The sequence below is a fragment of the Carassius carassius genome, chromosome 24, assembly GCF_963082965.1.
Source record: "Carassius carassius chromosome 24, fCarCar2.1, whole genome shotgun sequence".
Lineage (NCBI taxonomy): Eukaryota > Metazoa > Chordata > Actinopteri > Cypriniformes > Cyprinidae > Carassius > Carassius carassius.
Genome location: NC_081778.1, coordinates 9,302,841 through 9,323,987, shown reverse-complemented (window position 1 = coordinate 9,323,987; position 21,147 = coordinate 9,302,841). Strand labels below are relative to the sequence as shown.

Sequence of the window (21,147 nt, the reverse complement as noted above, 5' to 3'; positions counted from 1 at the left end):
TAAAGTCAAAGTGTGGTAACTCAATTAATATGAAAGAAATTAATGTTATTAGCATCTGAACATGTGTATACTTAACAGTGTTAAACACCAAATAGACAGAAATAAATACATAATTTAATTAATCAAAATTCTATGACCAAGCTTTACTATTATTAGATGCCATGAGCCATGAAAGTTAATCAATCAATAAGCAGAATACTACTTCTTTATGTAGTCTCTGTATAAGTGCCTTAAAATCACTTAATGATGAATAATGTATCTCTAAAAATGTGACTGCAGTTGTATCTGATCAAATGCACATTCTTATTCTTTAGCTTGGGTTAAACTAATTCATTTTACTTTGTTGGAACAGCAGCTACGCTAATGATGTCTCTATTGTTTCTATGTTTTGCCTCGAACTAGGATTTACACAAGCTCCAGTCTGGATCCAGAACACCTGAGAAGAGATTATGCTGACACCTCAGGGGACCAAAGATGATGCTAACCCTGAATCAACAAACAGAACTAACAAATATTGCTACACGTGTGAATGCATCATAAAAATAATTGCTGTTAATAATGTTCATCATCTGGCTGACTTCGTCTTGTATTAATTTGTCTGAAAAATCCTGTCATATGCGCACAAACTGACAGTCACCACTTATAAGCTACTACTAAATATTGTAGAAACATATTTTCTGTAAAGTGGCTTTGTAATGATTTGTATTGTAAAAAGTGCTATACAAATAAACTTGAATTGAATTGAATTGAATCACTTAATATGAATCTTAATATAAACCCTGCATATTATTTAAAATTAAATTAAATTAAATTAAATTTATGCATTTAGCAGACGCTTTTATCCAAAGCGACTTACAGTGAATTCAGACTATTCCTTTTTTACCTATCATGTGTTCCCGGGGAATCGAACCCCCAACCTTGCGCTTGAGAGTGCAATGCTATACCAATTGAGCTACAGGAACACTGTATTATATATCTGTATACCAACATAACCTACTCTTAACTTCCTAAATACATTGAAACTTCTTAAATAAACAAACCACATTAAGCTGAGTATGACTATTGTATTCAGTCCTCACAGTGTCCTGTGAGGCACGTACCCAAATCCAGCAGCCAGTACTTGCAGTTCTCTGAGCGTCCTGAAGCTGAACCCATGTGACAAATTGGCTTGACTGATCAAAATGAGTGTATTCCATGTGCCATACCAAGAAGTGATCCGAACGGAGGAAGCAAACTACACTAACTCCTCTAAACCAAAAGGATTTTACTACACAATGCTGAGAGGAGAGTGATGGACTATGAAAGAAAGGGAGGGAGAGAAAGAGAGGGAGGTTTGCTGTTTCATGCACAGCTGTGACTAAGTTATGCTCTGAATGAGAGAGAGAGAGAGAGAGAGAGAGAGAGAGAGGGGGGAAGGGAAAGCCGGATGAGAAGATTCAAAAGGAGGAAAGAGGTGAACCTACAATTTTTTAATATAAAAGATGTCATTCTGAAAGAGACAGTTACAAGACTTCTCACAATTAGACAGTTTCAGATTATTTACTAGTTTTTTAATTCACAAAAATCACAAAGACTATAAGCAGGTTATATTGCATATATTTTGCATTTAGAGAAGTAAACCTATTGTTATGACCATTCTTTTTTTCATGGCATTTTGTATTTCATCTTGTCCACACATTTTAGACCAGATTCTCATTACATAACATTTTACAGTATATTAGTCCATACAAAATTCTCCACTCTTTTTGATTAATGTATTGAAGGAGTTGTCTTTGATTGTATAGTTTTCATTGTCACTTTAAGTTTTATTTATTTATTTATTTATAATGACTTTCCCGGGAAATCAAAATTTTTTTAATTCCCTGTGGTTTTCCAAGACCGTGGGTTTGACATGATCTTGGGGACAATATGACATGAGATTTGACAGGTTGTCAATGTGAGATTCACCCAATTAGATCATTAAAATCTCAAAAAAAAAAAAAAATATTGTATGTGAAGATTACAGAAATACTATGTTGATGATGGCATTCAGCAAAACAACATCAATCAAGCTTTGACCTGTTCGAACGTTTTTAGCATTTTTCACTGGGAACAGTAATAATACATCTCAGCCATAAACCGACTGGCCATCGGGAGCACCGGGACATTTCCCGGTGGCCTGACGGTCATTCTGGACTGCCGGTTGCCGCTGTGCAGTCGATCAGGCTGACGTGCAATAGGCTGTAATGCAACTGCTAATTAATTGACGGACTTATGAATTCACGAATCAGGCGATTGCGGAGTGAAAATGACACCACCACATGACCAAACATCAGCAAAGCACTGCCTAATTGGCTATATCCGTCCAAAAAATGGAACGTAGCCTAAACGCAAAGGAGGAGCAGAGAGGAAACGTACGCAGCAAATTGCTGCAAAATCCCAGCCATGCTTGCCAGTAAGGGAGCAGGTCGGTCAGAATTACATTTGCAATATATTTACTACTGAACCGTTCGGTTCTCCACATTCGACTCGACACGCGCTGGGACCGCTGTTCAGCTTAAATCTGACAACGTATCTGTAATATAGTTTACTATAAATAACACTTAAAACAAACAGGGTTCAGCTAATGTATGTTTCTGTTGATGGATTAGCATTTTGGGTTCCCAGACACTACAACAACAGCGATGAGAAAAAACAAACAAACAAAAAAATTCTGTGGACAAACCATTCACTCTTGTTCAATACGAGTACGAACACTGGATCAGTGCGTTCTTTTAAAGTGACAGTCTTTATATTAATCGAACAGCAATTTCCCTGTTTCACTGTTTACCTTTGATTACTTTATTCAATTTCTGTAACTAAAAACTAATGCTAGACCTTTTGAGTCAGAGCAGGAACCTTCAGGTAAAGTTTATGCTATAAGCAAAACTAAACATGCTGGCTAAACTCTTAGAAAATATGTACTTTTATGATTTATAAGATCATCAGTAGTAGGACTGTGGTCATGGGGACACACAATTGATGGCTGCATAATTAATATAGATTATTGAAAGTGCTTATTTCATATTGCAGAGAAACTTGATGTGCAGAGTGAGAGAGAGGGGGATTCAGGGAAAGATGATAGAGACAGTAAACGCTTTGATAGTCCATTTGATTATTTTGCCCGTCCACAGTCTAAGGATTTTGATAAATTGTAGTATCACCCAATTCAAACAACTGAAAGACCCAAATAATTTAGCAGTCTGGTGGACACATGAATTGGGTGGTGGTGACTGCAGCAACAGAGGTGGCCTGGGGTGGAGTCAAATTCCCGGCCTGATTTACTGTCCCAGTCCGCCACTGGCCATAAATGACAGTTTTAAAGTGTACAGTACGGCTGGTAGGCTTGGCCAATATCAGGTCAAAGCAAGAAAATCAAGCAAACTATACAAATTACTGCCTCTGTATCACCTACACAAATGGCTGCCTCTCTTACAGACTGCACCGGGGTGGATGGCTACAAAGATCTCCCTGTTTAAGCGTCTTTGGCAGCTTAACAGTAGCTGGTCTGTGGCCAGTCAAATTTTAGATTTTAACCCAGCTGAGAACACTAAATACATGAAGTCTACTCATTCCAAAAAGGTAAACACACTAAGGACATTAATGTATTTACTTACACATGCAGCAATCCCGGACGAGCGCCCAATTTTATGTTACGACCAGCTCAAGCCATAACACAAAAGAGAGATCAAACGGAAATGTTCATTCAAAAATAAGATTTATTGAGTTAAACATATAACAAACAGTAACAATAATAACAATAATAAACAAAAGTCTAGGGTTAAGGGAAAACAAAATATTGACAACATGTGTAAGCAAAACACAATGAGCCACTCATGAGGAGAGTATCCCCATGGAGTGCCCCCTCTAAACAAGACACAACACTCTTTTATACACAACTGATTATCAATTAGGATGAGGAAGACCAATCAGGAACTCCCACGTCCAGGACCAATGGGATCAGGAGACTCAGGGACGTCACACTGCTTCCTTTGCTACACACACACACACACACACACACACACACACACACACACACACACACACACACACACACGCACACACACACACACGCAGATCTGCAACTGTTTATGCCAGAACTAATCAACATTCTGCTAAAGATTTTGCTCTGGTCTCATGGTAAAAGTTGATTTTTTTTTTCAGCCCCTCTGGACCACGTTGCAACACACCAGCTGCCTTAAATACAGGTGCATCTCAGTAAATTAGAATGTCATGGAAAAGTTCATTTATTTCAGTAATTCAACTCAAATTGTGAAATTTGTTTTATTAAATAAATTAAATGCACACAGACTGATGTAGTTTAAGTCTTTGGTTCTTTTAATTGTGATGATTTTGGCTAACATTTAACAAAAACCCACCAATTCACGATCTCAACAAATTATAAAACTTCATAAGACCAATTAAAAAAAACTTTTTAGTGAATTGTTGGCCTTCTGGAATGTATGTTCATTTACTGTACATGTACAGTACTCAATACTTGGTAGGGGCTCCTTTTGCTTTAATTACTGCCTCAATTCGGTGTGGCATGGAGGTAATCGGTTTGTGGCACTACTGAGGTGGTATGGAGGCCCAGGTTTCTTTGCCATTCTCATTTTCTTCTTGACAATACCCCATAGAGAATCTTCAGGTATGGCGAGTTTGCTGTCAAAGACACCAACAATATGGTCATTTAACCAACTTTTGGTGCTTTTGGCAGTGTGGGCAGGTGCCAAATCCTGCTAGAAAAAGAAATCAGTATCTTCAAAAAGTCAGCAGAAGGAAGCATGAAGTGCTCCATAAGTTACTGGTAAATGGGTGCAGTGACTTTGGTTTTCAAAAAACACAATGGACCAACACCAGCAGATGACATTGCACCCCAAATCATTACACACTGTGGAAACTTAACACTGGACTTCAAGCAACTTGGGTTATGAGCTTCTCCACCCTTCCTCCAGACTCTAGGACCTGGATTTCCAAATGAAATATAAAACTTCCTCTCATCTGAAAAGAGGACTTTGGACCACTGGCCAACAGTCCAGTTCTTCCCCTTAGCCCAGGTAAGACGCCTCTGACATGTCTGTGGTCCAGGTGTGGCTTGACAAAAGGAATATGACAACTGTAAATTCAAATTCCTTGACACATCTGTATGCCTTGACCCCAGCCTCAGTCCATTCCTTGTAAAGTTCACTAAAATTCTTGAATCGATTTTGCTTGACAATCCTTATAAGGCTGTGGTTGTCTTGGTTAGTTGTGCATCTTTTTCTTCCACACTTTCTGTTAACATGCCTGGATACAGCACTTTGTGAAAAGCCAGCTTCTTTGGCAATGAACGTTTGTGGCTTACCCTCCTTGTGAAGGGTGTCAATGATTGTCTTCTTTTCCCCATGATTGTGTAGCCTAGTGAACCAAACTGAGAGACCATTTTGAAGGCCCAGGAAACCTTTGCAGGTGTTTTAAGTTGATTAGCTGATTGACATGTCACCATATTCTAATATGTTGAGATTGATTTGGTGGGTTTTTGTTAAATGTGAGCCAAAATTATCACAATTAAAATAACCAAAGACTTAAACTACCTCAGTCTGTGAGCACTGAATTTATTTAATACACAAATTTCACAATTTGAATTTAATTACTGAAATAAATAAACTTTTCCACAACATTCTAATTTATTGTGATGCACTTGTATATCTTGAACATTTCAGCTAACAAAATAGTCTGGGCAGCAAGTGGAAGAGGTTGAATACACTGGCTATCATGAGTTATGATGGTTCCTATTTCACATTTTATAAATACAGATTGTCCTTGCTGTAAGAGAACCAGCTGTTTGACATTTCCCATCACCTCTGTCAAAGGAAAGGTGCTTGTCTACTTGTAAAGACATAATTGACAGGTGTGTGTCATTTAACTTAGTTGCAAAAAGATAGAAATTAAATGCATTGGACATCATCAGTTTCAATATGACTGTTATATTTCTTTACAAGCTTTTCACTGATTATCTTCTTAATAGACAGACAAACTGATACAGTAGATACCTTTTGGGACAATATTTTCTAACATTTTCTAACTACATCATGAGTTAAAAATAAGTTTCAGAAACTTCCCAAAATTCCTTAAACTGAACACCACACCCTGCACACACTAATGATCTTCCCTCAGATGCTGCCTAGTCATCCTTGTGTAGGTGTCCTCAAAATTCTTTGCCTGGTGACCCTCTTAGTTTTTTTTTACTGTTTTAATATAATAATGATTGTATCACGAATAGGAAGTTCACAAGAACAGCATTTATTTTAACTGTAAATTTAAATGTCTTTGCTGTCACTTTTGATCACATTCATGTGTCCTTGCTAAATAAAAGTACAAATTTATTGCTAACCCCAAACTTTTGGTAGTATGTGTATTATTGTTTACAGAATGGCTGATTTGAATCACATGACCAAAATCACATTAATTGTCGTGTGTACATTGATATGGTATTAGCAGGGAAATCCCCTGCAGCCTGGTAACCCTGTTCATCACCTGACACAGCCCATCACCATGGTTACTGCATGCTCAACACACCTCAACCCTAACAAGAAAGAGCAAAGCTAGACTGCAATTACAATTTTATTTGGGTTTAGGGTGAGTCAAGAGCGGACACACACACCTGTACACAGCTTTGATCCATCCCTCCTGAAGGAAAACACACCATATCTGGCAACCACATTAGGATAATCCAATTTAATTTTGTTTAATGTATTTCATGTTTAGGCTCGCACACAGCTAGAAATCTGTATCCATAATATATTTTTTAGAATTAATCTAATTAAAAAGAAATCAAGTGAATTAGTTTTTTAAAATGCTACAAAAACAGATTCATTAAAAAGCTGAAATCCTTATCAAGACAAAGGTGAACAACTCTTACACAAAGGACCAGCTGGATATCCCAGATAAATGTGTAGGCGTGTCTTTGAGTATTCCCTCAAGCATTTACGGTACACAGAAACTCCTCCCATGAATGGAGAGGAACATCAAACACTATTCCAAATTTTAAGGAGCTCACAAACTCAACACATTAACAAATACACAAAGTTTTGCAGCCTCTGTGAACTGTAAACCTAAATAAACACCATTCTAAAAACTGTACCCATCTTGATCTGACCCTGTATCTAAAAAGTACCAGCATAAACATTCAAGAAACCTAAACTTTTAAGTATATTCAGTCCAAACAAATCTAAACCAGCCCAATCTGAAGGAAACAATAAACTCTCCATCTTACCTTTATTGTTGAAAATGCCCTCCATCTCCATACTACTTCGGGAATGGGTGATGCAAAGCATAGAGCTGGGAACCAGACCCTCCTGGGCAGGTGAATGGTCAGTGGTGCGAACCAGACACCATTCGGGCTTGTCCTGGGGCCGTTCTAGCAACTCCACCGTCTGACCTCTGCGTACAGTCAACTCCGATCCATTGCTAGCCATGAAGTCGTAGATGACCACCGTCAACTCTGAACCACCAGACAACTGTGGAGGAAGGCATACAAGTCACATTAAAATTCAAAAATATCTGAGAAAAAGATAATAAAAAAAAACAAAAAGTCTAAAGTCAGAACGAACGTACCCACTGGTAATGTGGCATTGCCAATGAGCTCAAAAGGTGAGTCACTGACCCCGAATCTTTACACGCCATGTTTCTACATTTATAGTTTCTTACTCAGTAAACATCACATGGTCTGGGTAAAAAAACAAACAAAAAAACAACAACAAAAAAATCCTTTCCAACAATGCTATATCCTTCAATCTGGAAGAGAGAGGGCTGAATAACATTGCTTTCCTCTACAGTTCACGCTTAAGCAAACTCCAGTGAGGTAAAGTGGAAGGTGGATGAAGGCTGGTGACACATCCTCGCATTGCCACAGAGATGGAATCAGTCTGAAGGAGTGACGCCTGGCAGGAGGAAGGGAGAGGAGGCTGAGATGGACACAAGATTTAAAGGAGCAAGAGGCAAAGTGATGCTCATTAGAAGTGGCATGCAGGGACTTGTCTGCTTCTGAGAGCTTTACCTTTTCACCTCACCGTGAACTGAGAGGGCTCTGTGTGCATTAGGATAAAACCAGTGAGTCTTTGTTAGGGGTCGTCAGGGTACATGAGTGAATTTAATGAGAGCGAGATAGTCTTTACGTGTTTGTGTATGTCACAACAAGACAGGGAAGAGACTGACATGGAAGTGAAGGCAGAAAGATAAAGATGGTGTGTCCAAGTGTGTTTGGATCAGAGAGTATCACTGAGTAATGTGTGCTGCTGTAAGAGGTTTGCAATACATATCGGTGACAAAAACACACACATGTGTGAAGGCATGTGAGAGGAGAGCTCTGACTGTGAGTGGGAAGACAATCATCTGTGGTGCTAAATCCAAAGCAACCGAAGCAACAAATGTTCCCCAATGAGGAGCCTTCATTAAGTCTGTTGGTAATCAGGTTAATGGAATGTCGGAACTATTGGACACTACTGTGCACAAATTTCTTGGATGGATGATTCATTAATAAAGAGAAATGTTCTGTTTCCTAAAATGGTCTTTGTCTGCTTTAAGTAAAGTAAGTTAACAATGGCAAGATATGAGACTAATAATACATTAAAGATATGGGAAATATAATCTATTGTAAGTTAAGTGGATGCATTGTGTTCATTGTGTATTATAAATCATCAAAATCTTAAAAGCTATAACCACAAATAAGTAAATATTATAATTCATTAAAACTGTTATAATGATTACTCATGAGATGATTGAACATATCATGTTTTCTTTTGTGTGTTTTTTTTTTAAAAACACATAATGCATTCATTATAATGACTTCTATTCAAATTTGGGCTTCATAGAAAGTGTTACCAAAACTTCTAATATAAACCCTAAATCATCTAACTCTGTGTCTACATCGGATGCGACAGTTAACTTAGTCTGTCTACACTAGATGCAACAAAGCGACTGTTGAAAATCATTTGTAATTTGTGTCAATATGTCATAAATAAAATGCAGCAGCAGATTTCTGTCTGGGATTTGTCACACCGCGCCGCATCCAGTGTAGACAGCATCACTGATTATAATTAGTTCTATAGTATTTTGTCATGCCGCACTGCGCCACACCGCTCGAGTCCAGTGTAGACAGTGTAAATGAGAGATTATAAACATTTTTATTACTTTATTTGCACTGAAGAATTTCATTTTTTTATGTTTGATTAATTTAGCATATAAATTACACTAATTTATATGAAAGTAAGATGTAAGTAATTGCCTCGCTGCTTAAAGCTGAACTGAACTTCATAATTGATGAACAACATTGACACTGTTGAACTATACAGATTTTAAATAAATTGAACTGAATAAAGGCATTATTGTCTTCTGTAGAGTTGATTAACAGCTGAAATTGGAGTTGTTTTATAGTTTATACATTTTACAACATTACCAATGATCACACTGTCTGTATTGAATAAAGCGTAGTATAAATAATTGTCACTTGAAAAACAACTTGACAAAAATAATAGTCCCCTCATTATCACCTCACCACTGATGAGTAATCCTTGCCACAATAAATGCTATTAATTTTTAATCATTTACTCACCCTCATGTGGTTCCAAATTCAAGATTTCCTTTCATCTTGAGAACACGAATAAAGACATTTTAATATTCTCTCGCAATTTTTGTCTACCCATTGAAAGTGCACACAAACAAAATGCTTATGCCTCAAAATACATTGTAACAGAAATCCATATGACATGAGTATTTACAGCTCAGCTGCGATATCCGTTACAACAATTTCAATTTCAGCAATGGATTTCCACCACCGAAAAACCCTTGCTGTAACTCTGCTACAAGATTAATTTTCAAAGAAAAGTAAAAAACTCTTTCACCCCGAAGGAAGCTGATTGAGTTGGTTCTTTTCACATGACCTGGTGCGCTTGAGTCATTCTGAAAAGCTGTTGTTTTTAACTCGATGCGGTGCAGACGGGCCTGGAAAAAACGAGCGTGTTGCGAGTGCTTCACTTCCATTATGAGCGCGCATAGCGCATTCGAAATAACGAACTTGAGCACAAAAAAAGACGTGATATGTGAACATATATCAAAATATGATATCAGTCAAAATGTTTACTTTTGGTTGAAGGTTAAACGGTCAATATGAGAATCCCTTACTGGCATATAAACACAATATAACATACAAAATTAACTAATTTTAAGCCACACAAAGTCAACATGTTGGTATTTCTTGCTCTGAATCTGCCATAAAATAAAATAAAAGTTTATTGATCCTTGAAAAGGTTTACCTGCATTATTATGCCATTATCATTATATTAGTTGAAACTGGTCTTAAAACGACAATATTATCGTTTATCACTGTTTTCTTGGACAATTGTTATCGTGACAGCCCTACTTAGCAGACACTTTTATCCAAAGCTACTTACAGTGCATTCAGGCTATGCATTTATTTTTTTTAACCAGTATGTGAGTTCCCTGGAAATCAAACCCACAACCTTTTGCGCTGCTCATGCAATGCTCTAACACTGAGCCACAGGAACACAGTGAGCAGGTTAATCACATTCGTCCTTGCACATACATACAGTAGAGCAGACATTAAACAATTTTCGTTGTCTAAAAATGCTGCAAGTTTAAACATGTCACCAAAACACCAGAACTGAACACCGGTGTAGCATGGCACTTTTAGACTAAGGTCGACAGATTTTTACACTCACCTTGTCGCTATCCAGTGTGTTCTGGGAGGTGCGGGAGGCGATGGAGATGGTGTCTGGCTGACTGCTTGCATCACCCTGACTGTCTAGGTCCTCTCCATCTCTGTTATTCAATATAATATATATCATTCAAAAGAACAAACTGACCAAGGAAAAGCCACCCTGGTTAGACAGTCGATGTCAAAGACAAGATACTGATATGCATAAAACTTGTTTCTTCTATGTTAACATATTCTGAGATCCAGAGATCCAAACATGCTTATTGAGTTGGATTGATGCTTATGTATGAGTTGTTGATGTACCGTTTGCCCTTGTGTTTGGTTGCTGTGGCTTTGGGAATGTGGATTGGCTCTTTGAGTGCCCCCCGTAAATGGATGGTACGCTCCTGGATAACTTCACGTACATGTTTAATCCAATCCTGTTTGTTTTCAATACATGAAGCCTGGAGGTGCATTTAACCAGCAATACATTAATGAACCTCAATTTACACATCAGACATATATATCAATTAGAATTATCAAAGCCTACAAATATGTTGCAAAAATAATGATAACATGCAATCAGAGTTCAAATTAAGTCAAACACTGTTTACCTACTTAATGTGTTCCATGTCTTATAATGCACATTCTTCCAAAAAAAAAATTAAAAATACAAATAAAAAGTTTTTCTAATCTTTTATCAAAATATAATAAATTTCCCTGCTTCTTAATGTGCTTTCCTTTAAGGACCCTAGCCTCCAACCACCTGTCAAAAAAACTCAATCAATGATTCAATCAATTCTCAAAGGATAAAATCAATTCCCATCCTACTTTTCACTTGGGGATACATCAGATTACAGAAGTAAAATAGGTGGAAACAATGTTTAATAACCGTAAGCCAGGCTAAAATTGCAAACATGAGAGCATCCATTTTGCATCCACGTGTCTGTCTATACACATGTGAGAACACATGGAATGACATAAGATTCATTACATGATTCATTTATGTCTTCAGAGATGAATGGCAACCATTCAGAGACACGTAATTACATAAGTTGTTATTTAAAATGCTTACAAGTCTTACCAAATTATTTATACAAAGGAGTGTCTCAAGCCAAAGCCACAGTACTTGAAAATTCTAAACCTGAAAACATCCACTCATGTGGTCTATTTCAAGGATCTTCAGATTATTGATTCTTTTATTTTATAACAAAGACATAATGGAAAGATCCATCTGATTTGAGATCGGGGCAAGTTTTCAGTAATGCAACATGCTTGTATGCGGAGCCAGATAGCAATGTTTGGATAGGAAAATAAGCTTGATAGCAAATAAACATTTATTAGAAGCCAAAAATAAGTGGCAGCTGTAATGAAACAAAACCCTGGATGAAGTATCAATTTGGAACTTGAATCCATACCTTCAGGACTATTTTGTTGTCTGAGGTAGGTGTCCGTCCAAGCCAGAGTGCAAATTTACATGGATCTCCTTCCACATGTTCAGTAACTCCTAGTTGTGAGGTCTAGGCAGAGTAAAAAAAAAAACATAGATCAAGAATGAAATAATTCAGTCTATTATAAAGTATGGCCATCCATGACCCGATAATTTATTTAAACAGCTAAACAAGTGAAAACCCATACCATGAGCTTGCTCTTGTAGAGGTACTTGCTCCCGCCGTTGGAGTCTTTTATGTCCTTGCTGAAGATAAGAGACATCTCAAAGAGGAAGAGGTGCCGCTCTCTGCCCTTACGAATCAGAGTCTTTGGATCCCAAACCTGGAATGACTCCTGTAGAATCAACTCACCCTGAGACTCAATCTTCTCATCAAAACCTGAGAGAACATGAAGCAGAGCGTGAGAGAGAAAGCAAAAAGGAAAGACGATGATACAAGATTAAAGAAGAATCATTGGGTTTGGTTTAGTAAGCTGTGTTACTCACCCTCCAGCATACTGAGGTGCATAGCATCATTAGCTTTTTTGGGCACACTAAGCATGACCTCCAGGCCATCTTTAATTTCTCCTTTACCCTCCTCACAACACGTCAATAGTTCCTACAAACAAACATAACAATTGCACTTTTGGACCCACATTTTGATTTGGGTAAGGTCTGTGTTTAGTCTAGTTTGGATTGTTGTTGGGTCTGTGCTGCATTTCTGACTGCTGTTGTTCTGTGTTTGGTCTTAGCTGACTCTGTGATGGTTCTGTGTTGAGTCTGTGATAGGTTTATGGTATTTTAATGTTTAGTCTGTCTTGGGTTTGTGATATTTCTATGTTTAGTCAGTGCTGGGTTAGTGATGGCTTTATGTAAAGTCTGTGCTGGGCTTGTTATGGTTCTATGTTCAGTCTGTGCTGGCTTTGTTATGGTTCTGTAATGGGTTAGTGGTGGTTTTATGTTAAGTCTGAGCTGGGTTTGTTATGATTCTGTGTTTAGTCTGTGCTAGGTTAGTGATGGTTTTATGTTAAGTCTGTGCTAGGTTTGTTATGGTTCTGGGGTTGGTCAGTGCTGGGTTAGTGATGGTTTCATGTTAAATCTGTTCTGGGTTTGTTATGGTTCTGTGTTTAGTCTGTGCTAGGTTAGTGATGGTTTTATGTTAAGTCTGTGCTAGGTTGGTTATGGTTATGGGGTTGGTCAGTGCTGAGTTAGTGATGGTTTAATGTTAAATCTATGCTGGGTTTGTTATGGCTCTGTATTTGGTCAGTGCTGGGTTTGTTATGGTTCTGCTTTTAATCTGTGCTGCGTCTGTGTTTAGTCTGTTTGGGGTTTGTGATGGATTTATTTTTGGTCTGTGCTAGATTTGTGTTTCATCTGTGCTTGGTTTATGATGTATCTGTGTTGTTTCTGAGTATATTTAGACTATTGTTTTACTACTGGCTTGTGGTAGGTCTGTGTTTAGTCTGTACTTAGATTTGTGATGGGTTTTTGCTGGTTCAGTGCAGGCTTTTAGTAGGTCTGTGCTAATATTGGGATGGACCTGTATTTAGTATTTGCTGGCTTTAAGAAAGGTTACAGTTAGAGTTTATGTTGGCTCAGTGATGGGTTTATGATGGAACTGTTCTGAATGTTTGATGGGTTTGTATTTAGTTTGCACATGGTCTTTTGAGTCTGTGCTAAAAATAGGATTATTGCTTTTTTTGTAGAATCTTTATAGTTAACAATCTGAACTGTGCTGAGTTTATTTAATGCATAATAGTACACAGCTGAGTACCTTCAACAGAAGCTGATACTTGGTGATCCTTTGAACTGGTTTAATAAGGTATGATGATATGGAATTAGCCAGCCTGTGTCTCTGCTGGATTTCCTGTACACATTCAAGCACACTTAAGTTTTACTGAGGAAAAAAAAAAATGAACCTTCTTTCACACAAACACCTTAAACACATTCTGGAAAACAATAAGTAAATATTTATCTTTAGCTTTTTAATTCTAAGTAGCTCCTTGATAGCAATTTTGCAAAAAACATATCTCAAGGCTACAGTCATTCATCAGTGCTCAGTCCTGAAAGAAGAGTCCATCTGTTCTGATTGCCTGGCAGTTTAATAGTGAGGCATCACTGGTCCCCCACCCACCCCCAGAAACACAGGAAATGCCCTCTCTCTAAGACATCCACTTACCAGCTCAAGAACAGAACTGATTAACCGACCAATGCAGCCATATACACACTCGTTCACACAGACACACACGTATTCCAATGCATATATATTAATACACACACACACTAATACTACGACAAATACACAATGTCACATACATATTCATATAAACAGTCACATTCTATGTCAAATACACGTCAAAAAAAGTGTTACATAATATGAAATAAATAAATGGAACTTACTTGATTAAAGTGTATAAGTGATACTTTCACAGAATTGTATGTCCTTAAACAAAATCATATGAATTTTATGATTAGTTTGCTTAATACTCACATCAAAATAGGTCCCCGCATGTTCCAGAATCAACTGGGTGGAGTCAGGCTTGTTCTTACAGTAATTCACATACATCCGAAACTTATCCGCCTAAAAATATATATACATATATTATATATATATAATTATATATATTAAATTTTGAACATGAAGATGCTCTGTCTTTACTTCTAATAACTGGTGTCTCTTTTAGAATGACAAACTGTTATTAGAAAATATTAAATAAATGCTAATTATGCAATGCTTCATAAATAGTGTAATATGGATGTATTTGTTTAAATCTGCACTCAATCCTTGCTTTCTATTAACAGGAACCTTATTTAATAAAAAAGATACAGTAAAAACATAAAAAAAAATTAAAACAACAACAAATGACACTTTTCTTTTATTATTAAATGTAAAATGTGCTTTTTTTCTTTTTAACTTTGATGGCAAAGGTGAATTTTCAGCAGCCCTTACTTCATTCTTCAGTGTCACACAATTCTTCAAAAATCATTCAAATATGCTGATTTGATGCTCGAATGATGTTTCATTTTATCATCACAGTTGAAATAGATCATGCGCTTTTATGTAAACCTTTTTTTTTTTTTTGGATTCTTTGATGAATAGAAAGTACAAAGAACAGCATTTATTTCCAAGCTTAATGTATGTACCTTGTACAGTATCTACTATAATAACAAGGTCTTAACCCTGAACCTAAAACTAAACTCATTGAAGTGTAAAAAGTAACCTTATAGTACTTTTTAATAATAGTATGTGTGTATGTAGTCTTTTACTCTTATAGTATGTAATCTGTAATTGTATGTACTGTCAATACAGTGCAACCCAGATATTTGTTCTAATGATCTGATTTAATGTCAGTATAATGTTACATGAGTCTAGTGTACTTATTCATAAGATTATCTCTAGCACACTGATACTCACCCATGTGACGAAACAGTGACCCACATCCTCTGGAAGTTGTTCATATTTTTCCAGTTCTTTAAGGAAAATACTGAGAAAAGGACAGAGAAGCATGTTAATGGTAAGGAAATTGGAAGTTAGTAAAGGAAATGGTTAAGTAAAGGAAGTTAGAAATACAGAATTATAAGAATCGCAAATTCAGATAAGGTTCACTGACTTGTGATGGAACTCTAATAGGTCTTGCATGTTGCCGAAAATTATGTGCTCTTTGTTGACAATCCCTGGGGGAATCTCCTCTACACCACTGGTCATCTCCCACAGATATGTCTGAAACACACACACTCACACTTTAATGTTATAACAGACTAATACTATTACACTTTTAAAGACAACTCCTGTATTTCAGTGTTTATATTGTTCTGAAATAGTAAATATGGACTTTATCTATCTGGATGTGGTCGGATTGTGTTAACTCTGAATTTATTGGTTAATACGATTTTTCTTCAAATGCATCTTCAATTATGTCAGTGGAAAGTATTTCTGAAGTGAAGAACATCCTATAATAATTTTATATCAAATATACTGTACTTTGATCAAGATGATTATGAAAACAACAAAAACATGATATTAAAAAGTTTAAATTTTGAATGTGTTTATACAGTTTTTTTTTTTTTAATGACTGTTTGACAAAGTCTTGTGGTATTAACCAGTATTAATCAGAATTCTGGGTCATAAACCATATAATTCAGAACATGCACTGAAACCGAATATTAATGTATATCAAAACAAAAGTAATTCTGGGTGCTACAATAGAACAATCAAGCTAAACTATTGATGACTACTTTTTTTTTTTTTTTACACACATTAAACAAAATAAACATAATTCAATATACAGATTAAAGCACACTTGGATATGACCTACAGTTTGCGTTCTTGCATGCTATTGTCCAGGACGTGAATGAAAATAAATGAGCTGATTAAATTACCATGCAAAATTCTGAAAATGCATCATAATAAATGAATCACTGATAGTCGTGTATTATTTTCGGAATATGATTACATATGTATTCCAAAGTGCATGAATATTCCAATAGCTGTGGAGATGTGGAGATTCAAAAATGGTGCATGTTAACATGGCCAGTGTTTTAATGACACTCAATCTTTTCATGAGATCAAACAGCAGCTATTCCTGGATAAACTGGATTGTTCTTGGGCTGTACTGCAGTGAATACATTTATAGCACAGCGCTTTTGTGATCTGTCCAAAGTGGACATTGGTGTACCACACCCACTTAATGTTGGTCCATACAGAGCAAACCATTACAAAAGAACTTACATCCATACACTCCCGCAGGTCTCTCACATATGCCTTCTCAGTCTGAATGAGCTCCGCCATTATAAACCTGAAAAGAGAGAGGTAACGGGGCAATGCACCAGAGACCTATTGTCAACATTTGTTTGAAATCACAATAACTCTAGGAGGGGTTTCAATCTAGTATAAAAACCTCAACAATTAAAACAAGTTTCCTTTAGTATTCATATTTATGGGTTTTCCTTTAAACACAAAGTAACTAAAGCTGGAATTTCATCAGATCACGTATTAAGCCTTTCAGCACTTCCTGCTGTTGGCTTAAGGTTTAAAAGACATACTCTTTTCTACGGGCCGATTTCCGTTTTTCCTCATTGAGTTCGTGGTTGGCATCTCTGAGCTTGATCTCTGCACCAGGAGCACTGGCTGGAATGATGTCCAACTGCAAATTTTTACTCTGAAACCCCAAAAGAAATGTTTTAATGGTTAGAAATCACCTTTCTTTCATAAATTAACATGGTTAATGACTTACAGCAAAACAAACGTTTTGTTCAACCACACTCCAGCCATGCAGGCCACATCAACACACCTACTCTCACAGCCCTCTCACCGCTTTGTTGGAGTCAGTGGACAGGCCGAGTGCTTTCTCAAGGCAGGAACGGTACTTGTCCATGCGGAGGGAAAAGTCACGGTAGCGTTTGTCCACCGAGGCGATCCATTTCTGAATCTCACTTGCATGGGAGTGGCCCTTCTCACAAAAACCATCAGCCAGTTGGATCAGCAACTTTACCCGCTCTTTGGTTTGCTGGAGAGAGAGAGAGAGAGAGAGAGAGAGAGAGAGAGAGAGTTAGAGTTAGAGAGAGAGCTGCACTGTTTCCACAGAGGCAAATATCAAAGTGTACGTATACACAATCTGAGAGGTGTATTGTGATTTGCTGGTGAGTTGATAAACCAACAACATGCTGACAATCACAGTCATAGAATAACATTAGATGAACTTTTTTGCCACTTTGGTTTATCCAAAATGAAACTGTAGTCATCTTTTTACACACCTACAGTACAGACCAAAAGTTTGGACACACCTTCTCATTCAAAGAGTTTTCTTTATTTTCATGACTATGAAAATTGTAGAGTCACACTGAAGGCATCAAGGGCTATTTGACCAAGAAGGAGAGTGATGGGGTGCTGCGCCAGATGACCTGGCCTCCACAGTCACCGGACCTGAACCCAATCGAGATGGTTTAGGGGTGAGCTGGACCGCAGACAGAAGGCAAAAGGGCCAACAAGTGCTAAGCATCTCTCGGGGAACTCCTTCAAGACTGTTGGAAGACCATTTCAGGTGACTACCTCTTGAAGCTCATCAAGAGAATGCCAAGAGTGTGCAAAGCAGTAATCAAAGCAAAAGGTGGCTACTTTGAAGAACCAAGAATATGACATATTTTCAGTTGTTTCACACTTTTTTTTTATGTATATAATTCCATATATAATTCCACATGTGTTAATTCATAGTTTTGATGCCTTCAGTGTGAATCTACAATTTTCATAGTCATGAAAATAAAGAAAACTCTTTGAATGAGAAGGTTTGTCCAAACTTTTGGTCTGTACTGTACATTAATTTAATCTGATATAATAAAATAATACAATATAATATAGCCATGTCTTAATGCCTTTGTCAGTATAACATATTAATTTATTAACAAAAGGTTTATTTATTAACACTGTATATTTATGATAATCCTAGGTTTCTATGGTCACACTGGTGTGTTCTTTCATTAAACCTGTGGCCACGAGAAAAGGATATAGTTTCCTCAACACAGGATCTCAAAGCCACAACTTCACATTGTGTACCCATGACATAAAGCTGTCATTATCCAAAAAACAACAACCTTTTGCCATATGTTTGACATCACTTGTATTAGAAATCTTTTTTCAATATATCTTCTAAATGAAAATAAAAGAAATGTAAGTTTTTTTTACATTTTACATTATATAAATATTATTTTTAGTTAAAGTTTATTACATTTCAAGTAAAACATATTTTTTATTATTATTATTATTTTAGTTACCTTTAGTTACCCTTTTTGTTGGCATATTACAAAGTTAGCAAAATCCAAAATATTTGGAATATAGCACACAAGTCATTAGGGCTACTACTATGGTGCCTTTGTGTGATTTTTGGAGCTTGACAGCATCACTCTCTACTACGTAAAAGAGCACCCTACACATTTAGACATTCTTCTTTTCAATTGCAATGATGAAACAAAGTTGGGTTTGGAACTACAAAAGGAAGAGTAAATGATGAGAACAAACAGACAATAGAACATGGTCTAAATGTTGATGTACAACCGTTCTGATTAAGTTTCTAGGCAAAATGTCCCTTAATTGAGACATACCCTGGCTGTAATCTGGAATTCCTCATGTTCTTTCAGCAGTTCCTGTGTGTGGTGTATAGTGGAGCCTGTGGAAGTGTGTGTGGATAGGTAAAACTCTCCTGTATCATGGATCCACTCCAAAGCCTAGAGAAAAAGACAAAATGACAAGCAAAATAAGACACTTAGAGGATGAAATGTGAATATGTGCATGTTTTTTTGTTGCTGTTTTTCTAATCTTGTGGGAGCAAAGTTTTTGAAAATGGCCTCAAAAGAAAAGCAGTAAAGGGACACAACAATGTATTCAATGTTTAATTGAGGTTAAATTGAATAAGGTTATAATAAATTATTTTTTTTAACAATAGCTGTAAAAGGGAAGTCCAGACAAGGTTATATAAAAAGCTAGCATGTGGAAATAAATTTGTATATGTTATACTCTCATGTGTCCACAAGAGGGAGTGATAATCTCTAAAAGTGCTTTGTCTCTATCATTTTGAAATCCATCAGCATTTTCATATCAGTTTAAAAGTAACTGATTTTTTTAGAACAGGTTGCATTTTGTGCCGGTTTCCCACTTATTTTCACTGACAAAATGTTTCTGTGTGTCAAAGTGGAACTTTGTGGGCCACCCTCATTACAGGGCCTGGGGAACATCAGGACATAAGACTGTGAGTACTGCAGCAGAGCACTGTGTGGTCAGACTAGAGTACTTTCTCTCAATTACTAAACGTTTAAACACTGAATGAATACAGAAACTCCATCCAGTACCACAGACTTTTTCAGAAACCCTAGACTGTAATTATGCAGCAGACACAATTTACACAACTTTGTAAACACAACTTTTTTTTCTTTTCTTTTTTTTAAGGCAGATGCTTTTTCACCATAATAGGGCAAAAATATAACTGAAGTGCTAGTAAGAGCTACAAATACAGTACACATTTTTTTTGGTTCGGTTAAGACTCCAGAAATACTTGTTGAGGTCTATGACATAAAATAATTTCATCTCAAATAGACAGTAGGGTTTGAAAAACAAAATTCTGTATGTGAAACTGATGTTTGATGAAGGTGAGGAAATTATATACTTCTATCCTCTTTCTTGAAATTTCTTTTGAGATGACACTCGTATACACTGTGTGACATTTATCAGAATTTCAAATTGTTGGGAACAGAATCTGTTACCTTGGTGTTTGTAGCACCATGCTTTCCACTGAGTCAGAACATATTATTTTTAAAAGGATGGAAATGTAACACTATCATTAATGATGTGTGCCTGATTTACATCTGTTGAAATTACAGTACATTTCCATTAGTATGTACAGTATGTATCCATATTTGCTTATACAAATGTGTATTTAAATATATGTCAAACAGGTTATGCTAAAAAATCATTGTCTGACAGTTTTGTCCTAACTTTTTTGTAATGTACATTTTAAAAAATTTCAAACTGTAAATGGAGAGTGCTTTTGCAGTCATTTATATAAATGGTCATTTAATAAATAAAAATTAATAAACATTATTATTATTATTACTACTGATTCTGTTATTATATAAAAATATCCAATAAATTATTCTCCTAATCCCTCCAATTTCCTTAACTTGTTTTAAGGATGGCATGTTAAAACTTAACTTATTTTCTTCCTTTCTAATCCCTCTTAGTATCCCTTAAAGCAGGAATATTTCTAACAAATGTGACATTAAGTCAAAAAGCAGGCTCCGCTAGACAGTCTGTACACCGCTCTAGCCTTTTTACTGGTTCAGACCTGGATTAAACCAGTACTGACCTGTTTGGCACTGCGTTCAAACACCACATACTGCTGACACTGGTCAAGCCTTCTCTTCCTCATGGTCCAGAAGTGCAGAACCCGGTTCTCCCGCTGCAGCAACTCATTCAGGATGTCTGCAGGACACAGAGACAGAATAAGAAACACAGAACATG

The 21,147-nt window shown here is 36.6% G+C and overlaps 1 protein-coding gene across 3 annotated transcripts in view; it reads right to left on the bottom strand.

The window, feature by feature from the left end:
* The window catches only part of LOC132102772 (triple functional domain protein-like), a 217,056-nt gene that overhangs the window by 25,599 nt on the left and 170,310 nt on the right, over positions 1 to 21,147 (bottom strand). For all 3 annotated transcript variants that reach the window (XR_009423289.1, XR_009423290.1, XM_059507405.1), the window contains exons 21-35: positions 20,993 to 21,108; positions 19,236 to 19,358; positions 17,453 to 17,647; positions 17,184 to 17,299; positions 16,870 to 16,936; positions 15,752 to 15,861; positions 15,556 to 15,625; positions 14,632 to 14,721; positions 13,915 to 14,007; positions 12,648 to 12,759; positions 12,350 to 12,540; positions 12,130 to 12,231; positions 11,036 to 11,175; positions 10,737 to 10,836; positions 7,274 to 7,517 (exon numbers count right to left, since the gene is read on the bottom strand). Coding sequence is in view for 1 of the 3 variants with exons in the window: in XM_059507405.1 (XP_059363388.1) it covers positions 7,274 to 7,517; positions 10,737 to 10,836; positions 11,036 to 11,175; positions 12,130 to 12,231; positions 12,350 to 12,540; positions 12,648 to 12,759; positions 13,915 to 14,007; positions 14,632 to 14,721; positions 15,556 to 15,625; positions 15,752 to 15,861; positions 16,870 to 16,936; positions 17,184 to 17,299; positions 17,453 to 17,647; positions 19,236 to 19,358; positions 20,993 to 21,108 (1,869 nt within the window). In the remaining 2 variants the exon portion in view is untranslated. The remainder of the gene's footprint in view (positions 1 to 7,273; positions 7,518 to 10,736; positions 10,837 to 11,035; positions 11,176 to 12,129; positions 12,232 to 12,349; positions 12,541 to 12,647; positions 12,760 to 13,914; positions 14,008 to 14,631; positions 14,722 to 15,555; positions 15,626 to 15,751; positions 15,862 to 16,869; positions 16,937 to 17,183; positions 17,300 to 17,452; positions 17,648 to 19,235; positions 19,359 to 20,992; positions 21,109 to 21,147) is intronic.